The sequence below is a fragment of the Beta vulgaris genome, chromosome 4 (genome assembly GCF_026745355.1).
Source record: "Beta vulgaris subsp. vulgaris cultivar EL10 chromosome 4, EL10.2, whole genome shotgun sequence".
NCBI classification, from domain to species: Eukaryota; Viridiplantae; Streptophyta; class Magnoliopsida; order Caryophyllales; family Amaranthaceae; genus Beta; species Beta vulgaris.
In genome coordinates, this window is record NC_079205.1 from 41,314,034 (window position 1) to 41,330,164 (window position 16,131).

General features: G+C 35.3%; 1 protein-coding gene across 3 annotated transcripts; it reads left to right on the plus strand.

Annotated features, from left to right (window-relative positions):
* Nucleotides 1–223: 223 nt before the first annotated feature.
* Nucleotides 224–10,955, plus strand: LOC104891212 (hypothetical protein). Of its 3 annotated transcripts, XM_010676873.4 has the most exons (8): nucleotides 224–610; nucleotides 6,515–6,606; nucleotides 7,360–7,507; nucleotides 7,872–8,003; nucleotides 8,090–8,239; nucleotides 8,436–9,782; nucleotides 10,167–10,300; nucleotides 10,384–10,955. In XM_010676873.4, the coding sequence occupies exons 1-8, from the start codon at nucleotides 521–523 to the stop codon at nucleotides 10,529–10,531; spliced, it is 2,241 nt and encodes a 746-aa protein (XP_010675175.2). In that variant the 5' UTR covers nucleotides 224–520; the 3' UTR covers nucleotides 10,532–10,955. The 3 variants fall into 3 exon arrangements, with proteins under 3 accessions (XP_010675175.2, XP_048499082.1, XP_019104609.2); XM_048643125.2 differs by lacking the exon at nucleotides 6,515–6,606; XM_019249064.3 differs by lacking the exon at nucleotides 224–610 and having other exon boundaries at nucleotides 6,592–6,606; nucleotides 7,360–7,428.
* The last annotated feature ends 5,176 nt before the right edge of the window (nucleotides 10,956–16,131 follow it).

Sequence of the window (16,131 nt, forward strand, 5' to 3'; positions counted from 1 at the left end):
GATTCCCAATTTCCTTCCACTTATTTAAAAAAGAAAAGAAAAGTTGAAGACCCTTCATTTTCAATTATCTTATCTAATGTCCCAATAACGCTTGTTAGATTTTGCATAGAAGAATAACTGGAAACATAATTCAGACCTTAAAGCTACTATTACTAGTCCCAAAAAAAAAAAAAAGTGAGCCATACAAAAGCAAAGCAGTCTAGTAAGAATGTAAGATAATAGCAAACAACAATTACCAAATCACCTTCCAGCTCTCCGAATTAATTCTTTGTCTTTTCTACTCATCATACAATAATAGCAAAACTAAAAACATATAGAAAATACAGAGTAGCAAGAAAAACAAAAAGGAGAAAGAAAAAGAGCTTCACACTTTCAGGATCACATCTCCCCACTCCCAAAAGCAGCAAAAGCCCCACAAACTTTCTATCTGTCTATGCTCTCTCACTGTTTTTTTTGTTTAGTTGAACTTTCTCTCTCCTCATTTCTTTTTGGCGGGAACAACTAACGGCGGCAGCAAAAAATGCCCGCTTTAACGGCGGAGTCGCCGGTGCAGGAAACAACGTCGTCTGCTGAGTCTAACTTCCGAGAGCTTGACGATGCTTTCTTGCAGGTCTTGTTTTTTTACTTTTTATTTATTTGACCTTTGTTGAATTTACTAGTTTTTTTCTTTTGGATTTATTTATTTCTAGTGTGATACATAACAGTTTAAGATGATTATTTGTGGGATTTTTCTTTTTATGGGTTGGTCCAAATTTTTATATTTAGACGTGGTTTATTTGCACTCTATTGTAGCTGATTTATTGAGATGTAGTTTGTACTATTATTACTTATTAGGGAAGTGTTTTATTTGTTTATTTTGATTGAATAGAATACTGATTAGTTGTTAAAATGGGAGAATATCTACAAACGGTTTGAAGGCAATAAATATCATTGCCTTTTTTTTAGTACCATTTTTTGGTGAAATTATAGAAGGTGGAGTTATTTTGAGAGAAAAGTTGGAGTTGAGTATTTAGCAGTGCTGGTATGTCTATCCCTTATTTTCAGGAAATTACTAAAAAAAAGGGATACGGTTTTTCTTTGGTTTTTTTTTTTTTTTTTCCCTATGCATATGAGTCACGAACACCACCGTAAAAAAAAGGAAAGAAGAATTCGAAACTGTAACCTATCGTTCACAGACTTCAATCTTAATCCACCAGGCCAAGACATACCAGATTCTACATTGGCTGGTAAGGTATGCTAAGGAAATACCCCAATATAATGCTGGGGTAAGGATCGAACTCCTGACCTCAAGGGCCAAGGAGGAGCGCTCTACCACTTGAGCTAACTATTATCCTTGATTATTTTTTAACTGTTAACACCACGCTATTAATTTTATTTTATTGTGGAGTAATAAAGAAACCATGGTTGGTAATTATATGCTAAGTATCAATTAAGCACACTTTTGGTAGCAAGTCTCGTGTGCGCCATTATTATTATTTTACCTCACTTTTTGTTCCTAAAGAGACATTTTTAGACAAGGGGTCACTTCATAATGACCAAATTTGACAATTAACTGTTAGTTAATACTCCTTCTGTTCCAAATTATTTGCTACATTTGCTTTATCACAAAGACCAAGGAGGGAGTGGGACCACTGCCATGACAAGAATTAACAAAAAAGCAAATAGGTAAATTGTGGGACCTATGTACTATATATGGAAATATTTACGAAAACCAAGGAGTGAGTGATGGCAAATTTGTAAATAAAGTGTGGGACCTACGTACTATATATGAAAATATTTGCAAATGTAGCAAATAAATTGGGACACACCTAAATGACAAAATGTAGCAAATAAATTGGGACGGATGGAGTAGTAGCTTTTAGCCGATAGTATTAGCGGCTTGACTTGCTGATTTTATTAGTCGATTTGACTAATTGAATGTATTAGTTGTTTGTTTAAGAGTATTTTTAAATAGGTATAGCTACTTTCATATAGCCTAATTGTTATTTCACTTTAGTATTACCGATCTTTCACTTTCCTCCACTAGTTTTTTGAACTTAGAGATTTGGGTCCAAAAGTACCAATATGAGAGCATTTAACTGGTCCTTTCACTTGTAGGGCAAAATGTTATATATTCACGGCTTTTAGTTTTCTTTTTGAGCAAAAAATGGTAATTTTTTGCCCTTTTGGCGACAATTGGGGACTACTACAGTTTAGTTGCACTATTACGTCTTATCAACTATAATTTGGATATTTACTTTTCCATCAAATCGACGAGCCTAAAACTTAGTCACACTTATGAGCACTTATCTGACTAATATTGACTATAATATTTTGTGTATATTGAGCTTAGCAAATCTGTATATCAAACCACACTGACCTTGTAGGATATGCTAAAATTGTTTGGAGGGGGGTGTTGGAGAAGGGATGTTCTTTCTCGCCCCTTTGACCTTTTGTAATTTTTTTTTTTGAGGGGAAAAGTAGCAAATATATTAACTCAAGGACAAATTGTCCATCAAAACATAGGGAGCCACCTCCGGAGGACAATGGTTCTCCCAAATCTGTTCAACCCCAAAAGGGATGAGCTTAGCTAGATGATGTGCTACATAATTCCCATCGCGTTTAACATGCGACCATAAAACAGAAGAAAAACAAACACAAGAGGATAAAATGTTGAAGAGGATAATATCTATATCTGACAGAAAAATAGCATGCTTAGAGAGGCGATTAATAACAACTTGACAATCCGATTCCAGGATGACCTCTTGCAGGCCATATCTTTTGCCCAACCTCACAGCCATTTCAATGGCTTTAGCTTCCGCAATTTCAGGAGCCCAATACGCTCTAACTCGACGTGTGGCAGCAAAAACTACATCACCATTTGACCTTCGAGCTATGGCACTAATTCCCACCCATCCTTCGACAGTGAGGCATGCGTCAACATTAATTTTCGTGACACCTGCAGGGGGAGCAATCCATTGGCGTGGGCTGCTACCTGAAGCATTCTTAATCACTTTGTAAATGCGCCCAGCATACTTATCATTTTCTTCCACCAATTGTGAGACACGTCCCAGCAATACAACATGTGGCGTGATTTTGTTGTTGAAAATCAATCCATTGCTCGCTCCCCATAAACACCATGCCAAGTAAGCTCCTCTAATTTTTATTTTATTATCCAAGCTGCGCCACCTTGCTAATGTATCACACATAGAAGCAGCAGGGTCATTATCAAGCAACACATGACAACCACTATCAATCCACATATCTGCAAGCTTAGGACACTCGAAAATTGCATGATTCTGCGTTTCTATCATACCACATCCCCAGGGACATGAATCATCATCCGTCATGTGACGGTATTTAAGCAAGCTACGGACAGGAAGAGAATTGGTACAAAGTCGCCAGAGAAAGTGACGAACCTTGGGACTGACCTCCATACTCCAAATATCCACCCAAGATTGGTGAAAATTATCAAGATTTCCACCTTTCCCGATCATATAGGTCGTCTTCACAGAGTAATTAGCATCCTTTGTAAATGCCCATGTAAGTTCATCCTTCACCGGAACCGAACTAAGAGGTGTGCCGAGAATACACCTAATGTCCCTCTCATTAAACCAAGAATCAAGAACATCTGTTCTCCACTCCATACTCTCTACATCAATCAAATCACTTACCATAGTTAAGTTAGGATTCTTTCTCACTCGAATAAAGCGACCATTTTCATCAACTATCCAAGGATCATCCCACACTCTGATTTGTGTCCCATTCCCAACTCTCCACACCACTCCCTCTTTAACAAGAGCTTTCGAACTCCAAATACTACTCCATGAATAACTACTTGAATAACCAAGAGGGGCATCCAAGAAATCACAATTAGGAAAATATTTAGCTTTCATCACTCTACCAAAAAGAGAGTTAGGCTCACGAATTAGTCTCCATGCCTGCCTTCCTAACAACGCATCATTAAAAACTTTGAGATCTTTAAAACCCAATGCCTCCCAAGCATTTCAAGGTGCACATAGAATCCCAACTCTTCCAATGAACCTTTCTTTGCGAATCTAAGCTTCCCCACCAAAATCGAGCCATAGCTGACTGAATCTTCTGGATAACCATACACGGAATTTTGTAAACACCCATAAGATAAGTAGGGATGGCCTGGATAACAGACTTCAGCAAAATTTCTTTCCCAGCTCTAGATAACAACTTCTCTTTCCAACCTTGGAGTTTCTTCCAAATTCTATCTACTAGTGAGTCAAATATTACTTTCTTTGACCTACCAGAGATAGAGGGGATACCAAGATACTTCTCGTGCTTGTCAACCTGCCGCATGTTCAGAATGTTTGTCAAATCTGATCTCTGAGCGATGCTAACTCCTTGCTAAATGAGACTTCCGACTTTTCATAATTAATTTTCTGCCCGGATGCTAATTCATAATGGTTGAGGATATCAACTATAACAGTGCATTCCTGTCGGGTGGCTCTAGTGAAGAGTAAACTGTCATCAGCAAAGAAAAGATGAGAAATTTCTGGACCACTACGGCTGGCTTTACCTCCATGAATCTGCTTTTCCTGAACTTTCTTCTGAATCATTTTAGAAAAAGCATCAGCGATCATAATAAAAAGATAAGGAGAAAGAGGGTCTTCCTGGCGAAGTCCACGAGCAGGAATAACAGAACCACAGACACCTCCATTAATAATGAAGGAATAGGTGACAGTAGAAACACATTTCATAATCAAATTCACCCATCTTCCATCAAATCCCATAGTGAGCAGAAGCTTCCTAAGAAAGCCCACTCCACCCTGTCATAGGCTTTGCTCATATCTAGCTTCATAGCAATAGTACCTCTCTGACTACGACTCCTGTTCTTCATAGAATGAAAGACTTCCATAGCAATAAGAGCATTATCAGTAATGAGTCTCCCAGGAACAAAAGCACTTTGTTGTTCAGAAATCATCTGAGTAAGAAATTCTTTCATTCGCATCACAATTGCTTTGGAGACCAGCTTATAAAGAACGTTGCATAGAGCAATAGGCCTAAATTCTGCAGCCTTCGTAGGATTTTTCACTTTAGGAATCAAGGCAATATTAGTATTATTAACACAGCTAGGAGAAGAGGAGCCATGTAAAATATTACTAACAAATAAGGTTACGTCATCACCAACAATATGCCAGAATCGCTGGTAGAAGATAGCATGCATACCATCAGGGCCAGGAGCTTTGCAGGGATGCATTTGCTGAAGGGCTATGAAAATCTCATCTTTTGTGTAAGGTCTCATAAGCTGTTGATTACATGCATCAGATACTACAGGATCAATAAACTTCAACACATCACAAAAATTTGAATAAGAAGGATTAGTTGAAGTGAATATCGAATCAAAATAAGATGTAAAAATATTTTCAATTCTATCTGCATCATCACACCAAGTCCCTTGTGCATCAAATAAACCTTTAACATAGTTCCGTTTCCGACGTTGAGAAGCTTTATGGTGAAAATATTTAGTATTTTGTCCCCATCCTTCACCTCCGCTACTCTAGATCTCAAATACCAATAAGCTTCATGTTTCGCGTGCAAATCATCAAGTTTTTTCTCAAGCTCCACACAAACATTACAACTCACATCAGAAACGGGTTGTTGTTGGGCCGACAAGAGTTCTTTTTCTACTACCTCAATCTGCTTCCCTAGCTTCTTAAAAGTTTCAGTACTCTAAGTCAACAATGTATGGGCCATGGACTCCATACGCCCAGTAATGGGGGCCCCACTAGATTTGTCCCAAGCTTCACGGACCACTGCTTCACATTTGTCATCCAACAGCCAACATGTTTCGAAATAAGACCTTTTGTAATTTAATGCCCTACAAAGTATATGGAGTCAAATATGTACATACTAGCTTTTTTTGCACGCGATGCGTGCATGAATTATTTGAGCAATTATTATTAAATTTCATCTAAATGTAATTTTGAATGATGTAATTTACAATCATCATTAGTTCTAATCAAATATTATGTGGTATAAATACAAAATATAAGAATTACTTGATGAAAAAGTTGTTTTCTCGGTACTTTTGTTACTTGTTAATGGATGTTGGTATTGTTATTGTATTTTTTAAAGTAAAATTAAAATTTTATGTCTTTGGTTTTGTAATTTTTTGAAAAGTGCTCTAGTTATGTTAATTTATTTTTCAATCATAAACTTTTTTTTTTACTACACATATATTTTTTAAAGTTTATTTTAGCTACAACTTCCTTTGATATATATATTTTAAATGAGGAAGGACTATGATTGAAGAAAATTTCAAAATTTTAACAGGTAATATTTTTTATTGAATGAAGGATTAAAAAGTTTTGAAAAAGGGAGAGAGCATAACTCCTCCTTGACTATCATTACGAATCAAGAAAGTCTACAATAGTAACGGAGTCTTCACAAAACCAAGAAAAAATGTTTTTTTCTTTATAGACTATTATTTCCATTTTCCACCAATTTGATAAGCTTTTAAGCAATTATCAAACTCAATGTTCTATTGCACTTTATGAAACAGACTCAAGCAAGAATATGGCTTGGAGAATTATTACAGATAAGATTTGATGAGCAGACGAACATCTCAGATTTACTTGCAGATGGAGAGCTGCTGTAAGATCTTCTTTCTTTGTGCTAATATAAGTTGACTATGTTTCCTCTAACTTCCTGTCTAGTATTTTTTTTAAACACTACTCTTTATGCATGCAATGGAAAACCTTACCAGCCATTGATATTGGATAGTTGGATGTGCAGCCAGAAAGTTAATTTGCATGGTATCATCAAAACTAAGCAGGGAAGAGCGGGGGTAGGGAGGGGGGGTCTTTTAGTTACCTGCCTTTGTGTATTGCTTGCGCACAATTGTAGGCTACAGCAGTGTACAACACCATTTAGCTCCCAATGCACATTGACTAGTCTTGCGATTATAAACTTTTGAGAAGACAGGTTGAAATTAGCTGCTCTTTGATCAGTCATTACTCATCACATTACATAATTTCTGCTATATGTGTTCTATATAAAATATTCTTAATTAACCTTGGAGGATGACATATTTACTACCTTTTGGATGTCAAGACCGTCGAGGTTCCATGCTAAATTGATTGTCTATAGGTGAAGTAGCCCTGTGACTAGTCTCCCTTCAGTTTGTTATCTATGTAGGACTACATACTCACATATGGATTCTTCTTGAGAACTGTATAGCAATGTGTGGATGTCCTAACATATTGCATATCAAATGCATGTACTATGGGTAATCAATCAATTGAGACCCAAATTTATAAATAATACTACTTGTACGTACAATATTTTTGTGTCTCTAGACTTATTTTCAGTTGTTGGTTAATCTGCTTTCCTCTCTATGTTTTGTAGATTTGAAGTGTCTGAGGTGATACCAAGAATTCTACCAACCCTTTCAGTGGATGAAACTCAGCTAAAAGTGTATGAACGGAAATCCCTCCCGTCGAACAAGAGTACCCGAAGTTATATGCCTTATTATAATGTTGATTCGTTTTTAAGGGTAGGGTTTACTCAAAGGACCAGCTTTTTGTGTTGGTGCATCAATAGTTGGTTTCCTCCTGCTCTTTAAATTCTCATTTTGCATACAATTCTGCGTGCTTTCTACAATATCTGGTTAGAGTATATCAGTTAAAATTTCACTTTTGCATTTCGTCAGAACAGGATTTGTGAAACGGTCTGACTTGCAAATATTAGAACCTTACTTTAGTGGACTACTGTGTCACTATATTAATTAGGATATTTGGATCATTCAGCATCTAAAGCCAGCTACTGTAACGCTTTGAGTACAATGGCATGCAAGGATAGTAATCTTGGGACTGCCTGTATGTCCTAGCTTTTTGAAACCCTTCATTTTCATTTTGCAGATGTGCAAAAGTCTGGGCATGAATGGAATTGATCTCTTCACTCCCTCTGATGTTGTGGAAAAGAGGAATACTCGAAAAGTTTGCATGTGCTTACGTTCTCTTTCAAAGAAAACAAGGTCAAGAGATTTAAATGTAAGGACGTCAGAGTTATGGGTCTAGCTTTTGTATCTTATTTAGTTTGTTTAACCTATTGTTTTAATAATTATAAACTTTTATAGGTTCCTGATTTTGATAGTGTTACTTGTACTCTAACCATGCCAACTGATATGGTTGAGTGCATTCGTAAGAACCTGGAGAGGTCACAGTCTAGCTCTTCAGTGTCCGTTGAACAGGAAGGAGAAAATGTTTCAAGAGTTAGATTTTGGCGGGTATGTTTCACCTTTCCTCTTGATAAATAAATTGAAATAATAACATTAAAGATTCAGGGATAACAAGCAACTTTAACTCCATTTAACATTATCCTCAGTGTTTCTTTCCATTTTTATGGAAACTGGTAAAGAGAATCTATTGCCATTGTTCTGAATGTTCTCTATATTTCTGACAAATTGTAAGTGCCATTTTCAGAGAATGTCTAATTCAGCCTCCGCTGTTAGTAATGGTTACTCAGACAACTGTGATGAGGCTGAAAGCAGCTTTGCGGTTGCTGAATCTATTGGATCTTCAGACTATGCTTATGATGCTGAATCTCCGAATATTTCAGGTTCACAAGTAGTTGGAGGAGATATTTCAGCTCTACAGCTAAGCATAAGAGACTCTAAAAATGAGGACGATGATCAGTGTGAATACCTATCACCATCTAACGTTGAGTCGGTTGGTTCACCTTCATCACAATACTACAGTGATGAGGAGCTCAACGTGCCGTCCTCAAACTGCCTTGGCTCACGTATCAGTGGTAAAGTTCCAGAACTAGATATGAATACTAATCATGGGTATCGAATTAGTAATGTGAGCCATGTCCCTATTGATTGGGGAACTAGCCATTTGGATTCCGGGAACTGTAAAGATGGCAATGCCAATGATGACGAGGTAGACCATGTCACCCATGATATAGAAGATGAAGATACAACTTGTTCTCGTGATTTTTATCCAAGTGGGAAGGATATGTGCAATGAACATCTTGAAACTTTGAATAATCCTTCTAAACTTCATCGTGACAAGAGGTTGGACTTAGGTGAGGTTCCTAGATTTATTCATGAGGATGCATTGTCAAATAGTAATGAGCCATTTGGCTGTGAAGTAGATCCTAATATTGGTAAACCCTATCATCATGCTAAGACTAATGATGTGGACCTCCCCATCGAACTATTAATACAGAATTCCTATGTTTCCAAGCCCTCAGTATATCATGATTTTTCATGTAATAATGAGAATCATGGGTCCAAAACATTTACGGAAGATACAAATGGTGGAGGGACTTCTTGCTGTGATGAGTTAGACAATGATAATGATATTTCTGCAAAATTTGTTGCTGAAAGTGCGACATCTATCTCATTACCCCCTGACAGGGACACCATTATCGGTGCAGATATTCCCTGTTGTCAAATTAAGCATGACAAACAGGCATTTGATGGCAATATGGTGACACCAGATCACGCAGAACACTCTGACAATGGTTTTATTGGTGGCAATGCAAATAATTCATTGGACATGCCTCACATGGATGGGAATTCTTCCCCTTATGTGGTGGTGGCCAAGAACAACACAGTATGCTCAGTAGACTGTCATGGTGCTGCGGAGGGGTCGGAGGGTAATCATGATCCGGGTGAAGATGTTAATGGGAAACCTATAAACCTGAATGAAACAATTCTTGTTAATAGTTGCGTTACTGCCCTTTGTGATCCTGAACCAGATGCCCAATCTCTCGAAAATTTTGAAGATACAAGCGATAAGAATAGTCAATGTGTGAAAGAGGTGAATATAAATACTAAATTATCAGCTGAAACTCTAATATGCATCTTGCTTTGCATGTGAATCTCTATCTTTTTGTATGAATTTCATGCCTCTGGTCTTGGAAATTTAAGGGGGAAAAAGGTTTATCTAAATTTTTACTTTTGATTTGTCTCACATTTTGCTCTCATTACTTTCGTGATCTGTTAAATCAATGGGTCTTATTAGTGCTGAGTAGTTAGATTTAAGGTCGCATACATCTAGACCTCTATATAGATCGTCACCCTGGTCCCTGCCAATCAAAGAATTCATAGTGAGTGGTTTTTTTATTTTTCCACATGACCTAAATAGTTATTTTCTGGTTTATGAAACTAATCGATTCTTCCATTTGGCTGGCTTATTACATAGGGCGAACCTGGACATGTAAAGCGAGAAGTTACCAACAATGAAATACCACTACCTAAGCCCCAGAGGAAATTGTTGAAGTCAGTTGTCAAGGGTACAGCACTATTAGGCGTTGCTGTTTTCTTGGTCCACCTCAGGTACATATGGCAATATGATCCACTTCTGGTTAGAGCTATATTTTGGAAGTTTCATTCTTAAGTTCCTCTTTTATGCATTACAGAAAGAACAGACGGGAGACCCTCTCTGAGGCAAAGAAACAACAAACTCACATTATGAAACAGGGTGCGCCTAAGTCATTGCAAAAGGGCCAAAAAGGTGGTAGTACAAGCAGTGTATATCCGGCTGAGAAGCTACGTCTTGGTATATAGTGTACAAGATGGAACCCCATGCTAATGGGTGGAAATCCGATATATACAAGCTTAAAGATTTTGTGTATATAAGATGAAGGGTACGAGCTATGTATGCTGATATCCAAGATTTTAGGATTTTAATTGTATGGGGAGATACCGACTATCTTAGCAGAGCAGGATCTTGGTATCCCTCTACAAGTTATTGTCTTTATACTTCTGCTACTAACTTGCTGCAGTTGAGCAAGGTGTTTCTACCTTTGTTTCTTCCCAAAGGAAACCTTGCTTTAAGAAACTAAATTTTGTAGAGGGATCAGGACATCTGCTATACAAGCCGCATATTTGTTGGCGACTAATTTATCTTGAGCATATTTGGAAAAAGATGTACTTGTATTATAGCACTTTAGATGCAAGATTAATCAATAAAATCAGTATCTTGGAACTATGGGAGAAAACCTATACTACTGAATTGTAATAGTTGGTGAATTGCTGTGTGTTAGTTCTGGTCACTCCGTGGTGCTGGGACTGATCAGCATTTGCTATTTGTGGCATATCTGATGTATATTTGGTTTCATGTATAGCCAAAAAAAATGGAAATGGAAATGGTGTCTTCAGATTTCTTGAACCTGAATGCTTTGGGTCAACCCGAACCTGAATGATGTGGGTCTTGAGTAAGCTATTATATGAACCGAACCAGAAATCAACTGCCCCAAATATGACCAGAACCCGAAAACATACTACTATAAAGTCTGACCCAAATCGACCAACCTGTTTGAGATGTTAAAGAGCCAGCAAAAACATAAGATGAGCTTTTTATCTATATTTCGGATTGTAGGAGGCATCTTGTGGGTCAAGGCTTGTTTCCTTTGGTTTTGTTCCAAAAGATCTTTGATCCACAGTTTACTACAGCATCATTTAGATGAATTCCTCATAATTCTACAAAGTTTGGTTTTCATTACAGTTTTAACAATGGATTAGAAGCCTACTAATGCAAAGACGTTCAGGATAAACATACCTTGTACTGCTCTCCTTCCATTTGTCAATATCTAATGTATCCATACCAACATACAAAAAGATAAAAGTTTCTGTTAAGTTTAGGTTAGTGTTCTGTCTCTCCATCTCATTCATCCATCAAGTATATATATACATCCTACATCTAGGGGCCCATTAGGGATAACATGCTATCCCTCGAGTCTATCTTAAACATATAAAGATAAATCATATAAAGATAATCAAGTGGGAGCATGCAAATCACGAATGCCCAACTTGGACAATAAAAATTCAAATTGAGTCCTACCAGGTGCTTTGGTAAAAATATCGGCCAACTGAAACTTAGTAGGAACATAGGACGGACTCACAAGACCTTCAGTCACGGCATCACGAACGAAATGACAATCTGCCTCAATGTGTTTCGTACGTTCATGAAACACCGGATTTTGGGCAATATATAAGGCAGATTGGCTATCACAATATAATCGCATGCCTGCAGGATGTTGAATTCCGAGATCACCCAATAACTGCTTCAACCACTTGAATTCACACACAATAGCAGCCATCGAACGATATTCTGCCTCTGCAGATGATCGAGAAACTGTAGGCGGCTTCTTAGTCTTCCAGGAAATAGGAGAATATCCCAACAACACGAACCACCCACTCACAGATCTCCTAGTAAGAGGACAACTAGCCCAATCCGAATCACACCATCCCTCCAGGCGGAGATCACTGTTAGAACGAAATAATATGCCCTGGCCTGGATTTTTCTTCAAATATCGAACTACGCATAACGCGGCCTCCCAATGAACCACCTTAGGCACCTGCATAAACTGTGATAAAATGTGAACAGAATATGCCTGATCAGGTCTCGTAACAGCAAGATATATCAATCTGCCCATCAATCTACGATATTTCTCCGGACCATCAAACACAGGACCCTCTGCCACAGCCAGCTGATGATGCTGCTCCATAGGAAACTCAGCAGGTTTCGCCCTAAGTAACCCTGCCTCCGCAATGATATCCAATGCATACTTCCTTTGACTCATAAAAATTCCCTGTGGCCCCCTGGCAATCTCAAGACCAAGGAAATATTTCAAAGCTCCCAAATCCTTCATTTTGAAACATTTCCCAAGGTAAACTTTGAAGTTCGGTAAAGCTTTTTGATCATTTCCTGCAATAATCATGTCATCCACATAGATGAGAACATTCAACTGAATATTATTCCGAGTAAACGTAAACAAGGAATAATCAGAATAGGACTGCTTAAACCCATATGTTTTCAAAGCAGTGGCCAATTTTGCAAAACAACATCTAGGTGCCTGCTTCAAGCCATACAATGATTTCTTCATCCTGCACACTAGATTAGACTTATTTCCCTGAAAACCATGTGGAATTTTCATGTAAACTTCTTCCTCCAAATCTCCATGTAAGAAGGCATTATGGACATCCATCTGATGAATTTCCCATTTCTTGACTGCTACAACGGCCAGGAAAGTACGAACAGTAGTCATTTTTGCTACCGGGGCAAATATTTCGTCATAATCAATCCCTTCCACCTGATGATGGCCAAAGATAACCAACCTTGCCTTCAGTCTCTGAAGGTTTCCTTTCTCATCATACTTTTCTGTATACACCCACTTACTCCCCAAGGCCTTCTTTGTAATACTTCGTATTTTTAGTAAGTTATTATTTATATTTTTAGAAAAGTTTTAGTTTTTAAAAATATTTTATTTACTAAAAAGGCTTATTATTTATTAAAAAGGCTTTTATAAAAGATTTTGAGTATTTATAAATAAATTGTAGCCCAAAGATTTTGAGTATTTTTAGTAAGTTATTATTTATATTTTGAGTATTAAAAAGGCTTCGGAAATAATCCTCCTTTAAAAAGAATAATAATTCTTATATAAAACTTTAGCCATATAAAGGCATAAATAAAATAACTTGCTTAAGGTTTAACCTTTCAAAAATAATAATAGTTCAAAAACACTCCTTTTTAAATATATAAACATGAATCTAAAGATCAAACTCCTTCTAAAATATTTGAATATAAATTCAAAGATAAAACTTTATAAATATATTAAATGAAAGACATAATTCAAAGTTCATAAATAAAATTTATAAACATTCAAACATGTTCATATAAAATAGATGCAGTTCATAATAAAACTCATAAAAACATATATTTCAATCCAAAGTATTTTCCTAAAAACATGATACTACACTTGCAAAACAATTATTAAAGATCTACAAATACACGCATCTTGAAAATTAATAAGTACTAGGGAGAAGAGAAAAGATAGGCTAAGAGGGAGAGATAGTTTAAACTTGAGAAAAGAGATTTATTTCTCAAATTTGGTGTGAAGAATATGATGGGTGGAGACCCCTATTTATACTAGTTGGAAAAGTAGAATCGGAATAGGATTATGAAACTAAAAGATAAATATAGGGAAAAGATAAACTAATCTAGTTAAGGTATAACTAATATTTACGCTTATCCAATTAAGATTTGAAAAAGATATAAATCATCCCATATATATAATTATATAAGATAAAACAATTAAAAGATAATAAAAACAAAACTTATGAAACATATCAAGTCACTCAGCGTGAGTTGCCGCGGAATATTTTTTTTTTCTTTTTAAAATCCTTTTTCTTTAAATCTTTTTCCTTTTTTTCTTTTGCAATTTCTTTAAATCTTTTTTTTTTCTTTTCTTTTTGCAAACCTTTTTTGGAATTGTTTTTAAAACATTTTAAATATTTTGTTACCAAAGTACTTGGGTTTTAAAACTAGTAAACTTAGACCCAATATTATTTGGGCTACAATTTATTTATAAATACTCAAAATCTTTTATAAAAGCCTTTTTAATAAATAATAAGCCTTTTTAGTAAATAAAATATTTTTAAAAACTAAACCTTTTCTAAAAATATAAATAATAACTTATTAAAAATACGAAGTATTACAGACTACCCCCTTAAAAGAAGTTTCGTCCTCGAAACTTGAATCAACAACTAAGAAATACAGCAATTAAGCTACATATATGAAATTCTTTTTATTAAAGTAAGTTGGCTAACTTAATAACTCATAAAATAAGTCAAAATTTGGTCAAAAATAGTGTTTTAAGTTAAAAATGTGAAACTCTATCGCATTCTACCCCCCTTAAAAGGAGTTACGCCCCCGTAACTCGCTAAGGTTTAAAACTTGACTTAAAATTATTTACCAACTTTGTAATACAAACAATATAAGAATCTTTGCTGGGAATGTAATAATAAAACCACTAGAGAGATAAGACTTTCAAAAATATCTTTTAAACTTTGAAAAAAAAAAAAATTAACCTCTATTTCAAGGTATTCGAAATAATTGCCTTTAATAATAAATCAACATAATAAAGAAAGTATTTGAATAAGTACAAAAGATAGTTTATGACAAACTAAAAAGTTTATAAAATATGAGTAGAAAATTTTTCCAAATTCTTGAAATAATAAAGAATTACATACTGATACTAAAGACAAGTTTTGTAGGAAAACTATTTAAGAATATACTAATGTATTATCAAAATACTATAATATAGTGAGAATAGAAGAACTTTATAAAACCTTTCGTAAGCTTTACTCGAAAATACAATATTCAAACAGTTTTTTCCTTTTGTTTGTAAAATACGTTTGCTTTCTCCTCAAAATTTAATCAGCTTCACATAACTCAGGAAGGTATCACAATGAATATCAAAAAAATAAAAATTACCTTTGATCCTACTTTATTACAAATTAAAATCAAATCAAATCATCATAATTCACAAGCAAACCTTGTTAGTATATATACTAACACAACATATACTTGAAGAAAAAAAAGACTTCTTACTTAGGTCCTCAAAACTAAAACTCTTCGAAATTCATCTTCAAATTTTTCTTAAAATACCATAATTAATATTCTCTCAAAAATAAACAATAGTCAACTATAACTTGAGATGGTAACTAAGCAATCTTTTCCTGAAAATTCATACAATCTTCATTAACTCCTTCATATAATACAAACTCAATGCTTATATCCATAATAAAAATATGACTATTCTTTCCAAAATCAAACCTTGATTGACTAGTTTCCTCTTTTTTTTTCTCTTTTATTAAGCTCCAAATTTCTCCCCAAAAGAATATATTTCATCTATTATTAGAGTCACTTATTTTAATAAGTGATATACCCAATCCTTATAATCACTCTATCTTTCATATTGCCAAAACAACAATTATACACTATTATTCAAGCAGAAGTTTAAGACTACTCCCAAAAATAATACTCCTCTTTTGACACTTAAAAATCTCCAAAATCAACTTAGAATACATTTAGAGAATTCTAGTATCTTACTTCACCTTTAAGACAAAAATGATCTAGAGGAACCTGCTAAAGCTTCAAATATGGTCTTACTTCGTACTTTCTTTGCTTAACTATAACAACGATAACTCCTTTTAAAATATTTGCGATTCAGCATAGGGGAAATTCCTTAATTAAATCCAACTTCAAATATGGTACCTCGTATACCTGTAAGGTCCTCATAATAATTCCTTATTTTGTCACCTTTTAAAGGTTATCTCTATATCATTGCTAAGACGGTGTTGACTAAATCCATAAACAAAAT